Source organism: Coptis chinensis, chromosome 3, assembly GCF_015680905.1.
Source record: "Coptis chinensis isolate HL-2020 chromosome 3, ASM1568090v1, whole genome shotgun sequence".
NCBI classification, from domain to species: domain Eukaryota; kingdom Viridiplantae; phylum Streptophyta; class Magnoliopsida; order Ranunculales; family Ranunculaceae; genus Coptis; species Coptis chinensis.
This window is the reverse complement of record NC_141458.1, coordinates 98,464,151-98,473,549: the sequence shown is the minus strand read 5'-3', so window position 1 is coordinate 98,473,549 and position 9,399 is coordinate 98,464,151. Positions and strand designations below refer to the sequence as shown.

The 9,399-nt window shown below is 37.4% G+C and overlaps 1 protein-coding gene across 1 annotated transcript; it reads left to right on the top strand.

Moving 5' to 3' along the window:
- Positions 1-1,990: 1,990 nt before the first annotated feature.
- On the top strand, positions 1,991-3,989 carry ACS7 (1-amino-cyclopropane-1-carboxylate synthase 7). The gene is made up of 3 exons (XM_086599437.1): positions 1,991-2,337; positions 2,473-2,768; positions 2,917-3,989. The coding sequence occupies exons 1-3, from the start codon at positions 2,167-2,169 to the stop codon at positions 3,791-3,793; spliced, it is 1,344 nt and encodes a 447-aa protein (XP_086455563.1). The 5' UTR covers positions 1,991-2,166; the 3' UTR covers positions 3,794-3,989.
- The last annotated feature ends 5,410 nt before the right edge of the window (positions 3,990-9,399 follow it).

Sequence of the window (9,399 nt, the reverse complement as noted above, 5' to 3'; positions counted from 1 at the left end):
TGAAAGCCACTGCGGCAAATGACTCTTTGAGGCCGCTTTCCATGTCCAAAAGTTCTGTTTTGAACCGACTTAAGAAGGAGTTGTAGGTTTCCTCTTTGCCAAGAGCGAGCTGGAATAGTGAATTGAGATCACCCTTCTTACGCCCATTTGTGGACGATATTGGCGGTAACAGTCGGTGAGCCGCTCAAGCTTTTATTGAGTCCGCCTCGAGGGAGAAGAACCGGTCGAGTGGGCCATCTTTTAGACTCACCGGAAACAACCGCGAATGGAGATGGTCGAACTCGGCACTGTAGAGTGCAAGACTTTGAACGTACCGGGCTATATGCTGGCCTGGGCATGTGCGGCCGTCGTACATCGGGAACCGTGGTTGGACAAAGTCTGGAGGAGAGACTTTGTGAAGTATTTCAACAGCAAATGGAGATGCGCGGTAGGTTTTCAGCATCTTTTGCACTATATGGATGGAATCTTTCTTTACCGCATTTTTGTCGAGCCTTTGGCTCAGCTCGTTGAGCTGTTGACTGACGTTGATGACGTCGTCCTCTGTGGTGACACTTAGTGGGTTCTGTGTATCCACTGCGGCACGTAGTGTGTGACGTTTTTCTTGCCCGAGCTCGGCTATTTGCTCGCTCAATCATCCCTAGTTGTCCCGCTAAAAGGTGGAGTTGAGCCGAGGCTTGCCATGCTTCGTGGGCTTGAGAGTTTTGGCTCTGATTTGTTTGGAAATGGTATGGTTTCTCAAAGTAATCGGAGACCACGAGGCGCCAATGTAAATGTGTGTAATATGGTTTTCCTTACAAACAATCACCGGGGAATGAAATAGGTTATGGATGAGACCGAAGTTCGATTTGAGATTTAACCGCCTACGATCTTACTCGGGTTGTATGGGGAGAGTAGAATAGAGTCCGGGCGAAGTTCATAGGAGAGGTATTTATAGAGGTTGGGAGTGTATCCTTGCCCACCACGTGTAAAGGATCCCCCAAATGAGGGGTCGAGATTAGGATAGCATGTGAGAACTGCCCTTATAGGTCTGTTGTAATGATGTGGAGTGGCAGTCTGTACAAGTAGCTTGCGGCCGTGACCAGTGGCTGACGGTGAAGATATATGCAAGTACACCTTTAGTAATGATTGCTTCTGGATAGGGGATCTGTGTCACTTCCTAGCGTAGTTCGCGTGATACTGCGATCTGTCTGTAGCGTTCTACTAGCTCGTGGATGCGACCTGTATCCATAGGTCGATGTGCCATTCCCACCATGTTAGGCGCGTGCTGGATAGAGAATATCACTCCCCTACAGCTACAATATCATTCCAAAATCTAAAGAGATTCCAACAATATGTACGTATGTGTTTGTTGTAGTCTTGTAGATATGTATGTAGATAGTCTTGTACAACAATTCTTTCCTCGAAGTGCATGGACATCCTTGGAATTGTATCTGCACTTTTTTTTTTGCTTGAATTGTATTTTTTTTTTGCTTGAATTGTATCTGCACTTTTTTTTTTGCTTGAATTGTATCTGCACATGTAATACTTCAATACTAAAATTATTCAACTGTGTTCGATAGTGAGTCTCACAAGAGATTATGTTGATCAAGGATTTGATTAGTCATAGGTTGGAAGCACCTGTTATGGTCTTATGGAACTGAACTACTACATAGAAATAAATAGAACAATAATAGTGAATATGAGAAGTGAGACTAGAAGAAAACATTGTGATATTTTTAAAGGGACAAAAGTAATGAAACATGTAAGGATAATAAATATAATCTCATCAACCACCATATATATGATGTGGATCTTATGGAGATTGACGGAAGATTGAGATATAGAGAAGTTCTCCAAGAATGACAAGAAATATACCAGCTGTCACATATGATAAAAAAAGTTCATTTGTAAAGGTGAGGTTTGATCTTGTACACTACAAGATCAATCATTCGTTTATTTTTCTAAGAGAGAAATTTACTACCTCCAACTAAGATGGGAAGACCTTAGTGTTTGAGCCTACCTATATATATATATGGGTCCTTTGACATTGTAACCTTCATTCATCACTTCTCGTCAATACTCATCTTACATACACAACCGAAGAGCCTTTTCATTCTCTATAGAGAAAAATCTTTGTACAAGAGAATTGAACAACTACTTTTTTGGCCAGTTATTTCGAGGAAAGATATGACGATAGAGATTGAGCAACATAGTGTTCAGCTGTCAAGTATTGCAGTTTCTGACACCCATGGAGAAGACTCTCCTTACTTTGCTGGATGGAAAGCATATGATGAAGACCCTTACAATGAATCAAATAACCCGTCAGGGGTCATACAAATGGGACTGGCAGAAAATCAAGTAAGTACATCAAGATGTTTCATTGAGAATGAGAACGAGAGGGGAGAAAGAAAAAAAATACTTCATTACCTATCTAAGAATATCTACAGTTATAAGTTTAGGACTTGCATTAAATCTTGTGTGTATGTTGAACAGGTTTCGTTCGATTTGCTAGAAAAATACGTGGAACAGCACTCAGAAGCATCTGACTGGGGAAAGAAAAATGGGATCTCTACCTTTAGAGAGAATGCTTTGTTTCAGGATTATCATGGACTTGAAACTTTTAGAAAGGCAATGGCAAGTTTCATGGAGAAAATAAGAGGAGGGAGAGCTAAATTCGACCCTGCCAGAGTAGTTCTCACCGCGGGTGCAACCGCAGCTAATGAACTACTAACCTTCATATTAGCTAATCCTGGTGATGCTTTGCTAATACCAACTCCATACTACCCAGGGTAAGAACTACATATATAACTAGACATACATTCAGTTTCTTTTGTGTTTTAATTCTGTCTAATCAATATATATGAGTTCATGGCACATTGCCATTGGTACTTGTTTTCATTGCGCTTTTCTAAATTTTTGGTGGATTCTGTTACGCAGATTCGATAGAGACCTAAGGTGGAGGACTGGTGTCAAGATTGTTCCTGTTCACTGCGACAGCACAACCGACTTCCGCATAACTCCCCAAGCTTTAGAGGAAGCATATAATAAAGCACAAGCTCAAAACATCAAGGTCAGGGGGGTTTTGATGACAAATCCATCAAACCCTTTAGGTGCTGCAATTGAACAGTCAGTCCTCGAAGAGATTCTTGACTTTGTCACTCGCAAAAATATTCATCTTATATCCGATGAAATTTATTCTGGTTCTGTCTTCTCCTCAAATGAGTTTGTAAGCGTTGCTGAAATCCTCCATGCTCGGAATTACAAGGACGCGGAAAGAGTTCACATTGTTTATAGTCTATCGAAAGATCTTGGGCTTCCGGGTTTTAGAGTTGGAACTATATATTCGTACAACGACAAGGTGGTGACTACTGCAAGAAGGATGTCTAGCTTCAGTTTAGTCTCCTCTCAAACACAGCATTTATTGGCTTCCATGCTATCAGACACAAAATTTACAGAAAATTACATAAAGACGAATAGAGAAAGGCTGAGGAAGAGAAATGACTTCATCATTGAAGGCTTAAGAAAGTGTGGGATTGAGTGTTTGAAAGGAAATGCAGGGTTGTTTTGTTGGATGAATTTGAGCCCTTTTTTGGACGCCCCTACAAGAGAAGGTGAATTGTCTATATGGAATTCATTCTTGCATGAAGTGAAGTTGAATATCTCTCCAGGCTCTTCGTGCCATTGTTCTGAACCAGGTTGGTTTAGAGTCTGTTTTGCTAACATGAGCCAACAAACACTAGAAGTTGCACTCAAGAGAATACACGATTTCATGGAGAAAAGAAGGATGCAGAGATGTCCACTTTCTTCCAATTAATTCCATACCATTTTCATTTTTGCCACTTTGATTCTTAAGATGAGAAAATCATTTCATGAAATGGAATCATCTTAAAATACTGTAAAATTAGTCTAAATCAAAAGAATGTATATTTTATCTCTTTTCTTTTGCATTTGTCAGTCTTCCAGGAAACTCTCTTTGTATATTGATTGGTGCAGTGATGCAATTTTCTCTTCTTGTCACTGTTACAATTAGTTGTCATACTTTAGCGAAAGAATGCAAAAATCTGCATTGCGTAATTTTGTATTCCCAGCTGGAATCATATGACCACATTTGGGAAGATTACTTAATATAGTATACTATGCTTTACATTTTGGAACAGGTCCTGTGTTAATTTGGCTCACCTTGTTGGCGCAGTCACTTTGTTCTAAGTATAAGTAGTAGCGGTTCTAGGAAACATTCTTCCACATTAAATATTATATTCTGAGGATCACTTTCAACTTTTACAATAATTAAGAGATTGAACGATCGCATAATCTCAATTCATTAGGTTTTCAAATTTCAAACACCCTGCCTTTGACATGTGAGCTGATTATGTCATAACAATGGCATGGAATTTGAATTAGCGTGCTATTTTAATTTGTGATTAGATGTTAATATCAGGATTAGGAAGTTGTTAGTTTTATATCTACTAGTAGTCAGTGGTCACTGACCCGACGATCTTTCTTTGTGCAATCATCAAAAGGTGAACTACTTCTTGCACAGCATTTACTAATCAAGTAAACAACATTATACTATTGAAAAATTGAAAAGTTATTCGTTAAACTAATAAAAAAAAACAGACTAAAGCTAGCGATGCACGCCAATGCCAAGCACACTTCAGGAAGTATATGAAAACAGGAAAATTGGAAAAAAAAATGTTGTTTCGTTTTATATGTTATAAACTGTTATGTACATAAGCAAATTACTTAATTTTAATATCTTGAACTTATCTGATTACTGTATCTAACTATTTTTGGTTTATTTCTCTGGATGAAAATACCGTTTTAAACCCAGGCCAACTTAAAAAATGCATATTCAGATAACTTTTTGCAACTATGGGATATCAGCAAACAAGTTCTCACTCCATTTGCTGGTGGAAAGACCTACCAAGTACGTAGTGCTGAGACTGAGAACTTGACATTGTTTTTTTCTTCCTTTGGAAAAACCATCTAGCTAGCTCAAATTTTAACCAAAACTCATATCCATTATTATGCAAGTGAAACATAGAGCGTAGAGTAATTAGGTTTAACATCCATGCTTTAGCAATGCCAAGATGCATCAAATGCGACAATATTGTGGTGAGCGTCCCTTAAGATCGAGAGAAACCGTGGCACATATGAAGAAATGTCTTTGGAAGTTCACCCACAAGCAAAACAAAACTGTCCACCCAAAGCAAATTCACTAGTCCAAAAGTCCATATAGTAAGGTTGGATTGTGTTTGGCGCTTTAGGGACCCTCATCCAGCTATGCTTCTTAGGCCTTTCTGGGATCCTTTGTACAGCTATGCCGTGGGGAACGTATTACTATTCTTCCTTTTCAGTACACAACACTCATTATCCCCGCACCTTTTATGCCTTATATTTAACTGGTTCTTGGATCAGCAATATGAAATTATCATGAAATTATGATAACTCTTTATATATTTTGAGATTCAACTGTATCTACAGTCACATATTAGCATGCAATTTCACTAGTCGTATTGGAATATTCGAGTCAATAACATACTTCTTAGTTAACAGTCGTATACATATTTCACTCTCCATATTTCCGCAATAGCATTACAGTGAACTCGTGATAATGAAGTCTTTCAGTGTACGGGATAGAAGATTGACTTTAATTATTTCTCTGATATAGTGTGCTGATCTAGATCTTTTTGTCCTCCCAAATACTCCCTCAGATACATACAATCTATATGTACATCTTTTCTACTAGTGACGAAATTGTTGGATAATTTGCTCATATTTATATACTCTCCAACGACTTATAGTATAAGCTGTGTTTGGTTCGCTGAAATCTGATTCTAAAAGAAATCTGATTTTTTCATTTGTTTTTTAATGTATTGATTTTCCAAGAATTTTGATCCAGTGTGTTTGGTTGGAAATGGGAAAGTTTGTTGTAGTTGAGTGTAGTTTGAGAGTACTAGATCAAGGCTTACGAAACTTGTGAAAGTAGGGAATCAAAACCTTTTGAAACCTGCTATCTCAAATATCTCTCCCTCTCTTTTGTGAGACTGTTGGCGGACAAAAAAAGAAAACAATTTCCTTTCTATTAAAATGGAGGTTGCTTTCCTCCATTTGAAGAATCTGTTTTCTAGTTTTTGAGTACTACTAGTTTTTCACTTTCTATTGTGAACCAAACACTCGGGAGTTTTCAATTTTCTTGAAAATACTTTCTTTTCCTCACTTTTCCTTAAATCAAACGGTGCCTATAAGTTATATAAAAAACACTTTTTGAAGAAAATGTTGTAAAGAATAAAATATAGAAACTAATCTTGAATTCGGCGGAAAGTAATGAGAAATAGTTTAGATTTGGGCTACCACGAGAATATCCCTATAGGGATGCGGGTTCCGAGACCGTTGGATCCGAAATCCAACGGTCTGAAAATAAAAAACAAAAAAGAAGAGAGAAAATGTGAATATGTTTTTGATTTTCGGACCGTTGGATTTCGGATCCAACGGTCTCGGATGGCGTCCCTATGAGGACATCCCCGGGGTAGACGAACTCAATAGTTTATCAAATGTCAGAACGAATATAATAAAAAGAGAAAGAAAAAAGTGCACTTATCGATATTCGTTACTCATTAGCATGCCAATAACTAGTGTTATCAGACCCAGCCTGGCCCGATGGTTTAACCTAATAAACTGGCGAACCGGTCTCCTAACCGAGCCGGATTAACAGTGCCAATCTGGCTAATTGTGCTATTCTTATAAATTCAAAAATAAATTATTTGCAAGCAGACTCAAACCTTAGTTACACATCAATTGCCCTGCCAATATTCCCACGAAGTATTATATATATATATAGTTCAACCAGCAACCCACGTCACTAATCCAACAACTAACCCAGTCCCTTCACCAGATTGACCTCCGAGCGGGGTCTGATAACACTGCCAAGAACAATAAATGATAAAACTGACATTTTCCTTTGAAATTTAAACAAAAAGAAAATGAACGTATAATAACATTATCTGGTGGAAACCTATTTCTAATTCAATCTGTAAATGTCTAAATTTACATCAAGGATTAAGACTTAGTTCTTAGCTCTTAAGTTGGGATCCTAAAGAGGGGATGGTTTTATTTGGTGTTAATGGCTACTCTTCATGAGTAAGAAGATGTCTACGTATCCAGCACTATGTTAGTGAAACAGGAATCAAGCCACACGTAGCTCTAGAGGATGGTTTTTATAGTCATTGAGAGTGAGCATCAGGTGCGACACATGTACTGATGAGTATAGATGTGCGGTCGAGATGGATGACATGCAGTGGTGGAGCTAGGAAATTGAGTGAGGGTGAGCCAACCCCGACCCGCCCCATTTACATCCCTTGTCCAATACAATCACACCTAGAGAACCATATATATGACTAAAAAAAAAAAAATGGGAATTCTAATATGTTCAATATTATCAACCCTTAAAAAAAATGATATTATTACTTCTCAAGACTAAATAAGCTTAATTTGTTATACACGGATGCACGAAATCCTAATTTCAAAAGTTAAGTTTCTAATACACCTCATTGCATGTAATATCTAACATGCTTCACCTGCCTACATAAGCAATAATACTGAAATTCAGTTTCGTTTCCCTTTAAATGAAAATAGCTTCAGTGTTTAAGATGTATAGTAAGTACTTTGGAGAAATCTAAGTATCAAACTAGAAAGAATAAACTGACAACAACTACGCTTGGATTAATACAAGCTGAGGTTATATACACCAAACTTGAGATCACCTGAGAATAATAATCATGCATATGGATTAAAAAAATTTACATATGAAATGCCACGACCAACATATCCAAATAAGATAGATTCTCATTAAAACAGACTTCAAAACCTGAAACCGTTTTCACAAACATAGTATATATGCTAATAAATTCACTACAAGAATACTGAGCATTTGCCATGGCCATAGACCGTGGCTAAAGCCTTTTTGCCACGGTTTATGGCCATTGCACGACCGTTGCCAATACGCCTGTGGCTAACCTTTTGTCACGGCTATTGGCTATGGCCAAAGCTTGGTTTTTGCCCACGGATTTGGACCATTCCATAGGTCGTGGCAGATACCCCTTTTGCCACAGTTGTTAATCGTGGCCAATGCTTAGATGAACCGTGGGGATTGTTTTTCTTGAACTAGATCAATAATTTAGCCACGGTTGTAAGCCATGGCAAATGTTTTGAATTGGGTAAAAAAAATATGATTCCAGCGCCTTTATACAACACCTATAATTCATACAAAGATATATAATTCCATTCAAACCCACAAAAATCATAATTCTTCACAATTTAACATTTCATACACAATGTGTACTTGACATGAACGTTTTTACATCGTAGATTCCATTTGAAATCCAAACTAACATAGAGAGAAAAAAAAAATATAATACTCTTTAAGAAATTTGAAATATTATTAGGACTCCCCCAAAAAAATGAAAACATCACCAGACATAGCGCCCAAACTCGATAGACTATATTCCTAGCCATCTAAACATCACCTCAACTTCTTTAGATCAAAGTCCGCATATTCCGGTTCACTTGCTTGTACCTCATCATGTTGGACAGTAGGACAGGCATTGAAGATATAGCTAAAACCATATAAAATCAATCATTAGAACTTGAACTACACACACATCTTCAAAGAAAAATTAAGTCGATATTTAAGATTCAGTCATCATCAAATAGAAAGATTAATAGTACAAAACACTAATAAATATCAGCACTAGCCTCTGCTCACTAGGAATGGTTTAAAGCCTCTAAAGCTGCTCCTGTAAAGGCCTCACATGAGTTTTATAGACATGAGTGTCCCCAATAACATGGATAAAATCACCAGGAACAACATCGGGGTGTGAAGGAAAACAAAGCCAATTACAGAAGGAACAACATCGATCACTAGCTTGTTCTTTTACGTTCTTCAAGTCTCTTTGCATTTTTGAAAGCCCCTTAAAGTCCTTCAAACATCGATAAAAAAAGTAGTAAGCAAACCTAAACAAAATGAATTCAACCAACTTACACACAAACAATTGACTAATTGTAAGAAGTAACAACATACTCTCCACATATTATCTAAAAGAATATTATATCCAACAGAGAACATATTTTTTTTACCGAGAGAAGACAATTCATTATTATCCTAAAGATAACTATGTACTAAGAGTTTATCAAGCTTTATAATAAAGACCATTCCAACCAATCAAATTACATTCAATACTATCTCGCTACTAAACACCAACAAACAGCATAGTAGGCTTGTTGTTTTTTTAGCTAAGAAATTGCACAGAAGCTTATAAATAAGACCATCGGTCCATCATATAACTATGGATAAAAGGAAAAAGTACAATAAAAGAAAACGTGGAGAGAGGATAACCAAGATTCTGAAAGTTTCTCCACGAA

Bases quoted from the DNA above. Each gene is read 5' to 3' on its own strand.
- ACS7 (XM_086599437.1), top strand. From the start codon at position 2,167: ATGACGATAGAGATTGAGCAACATAGTGTTCAGCTGTCAAGTATTGCA. The intron at 2,338-2,472 runs GTAAGTACATCA...TATGTTGAACAG, and splicing joins TGGGACTGGCAGAAAATCAA to GTTTCGTTCGATTTGCTAGA. The intron at 2,769-2,916 runs GTAAGAACTACA...TCTGTTACGCAG, and splicing joins CCAACTCCATACTACCCAGG to ATTCGATAGAGACCTAAGGT.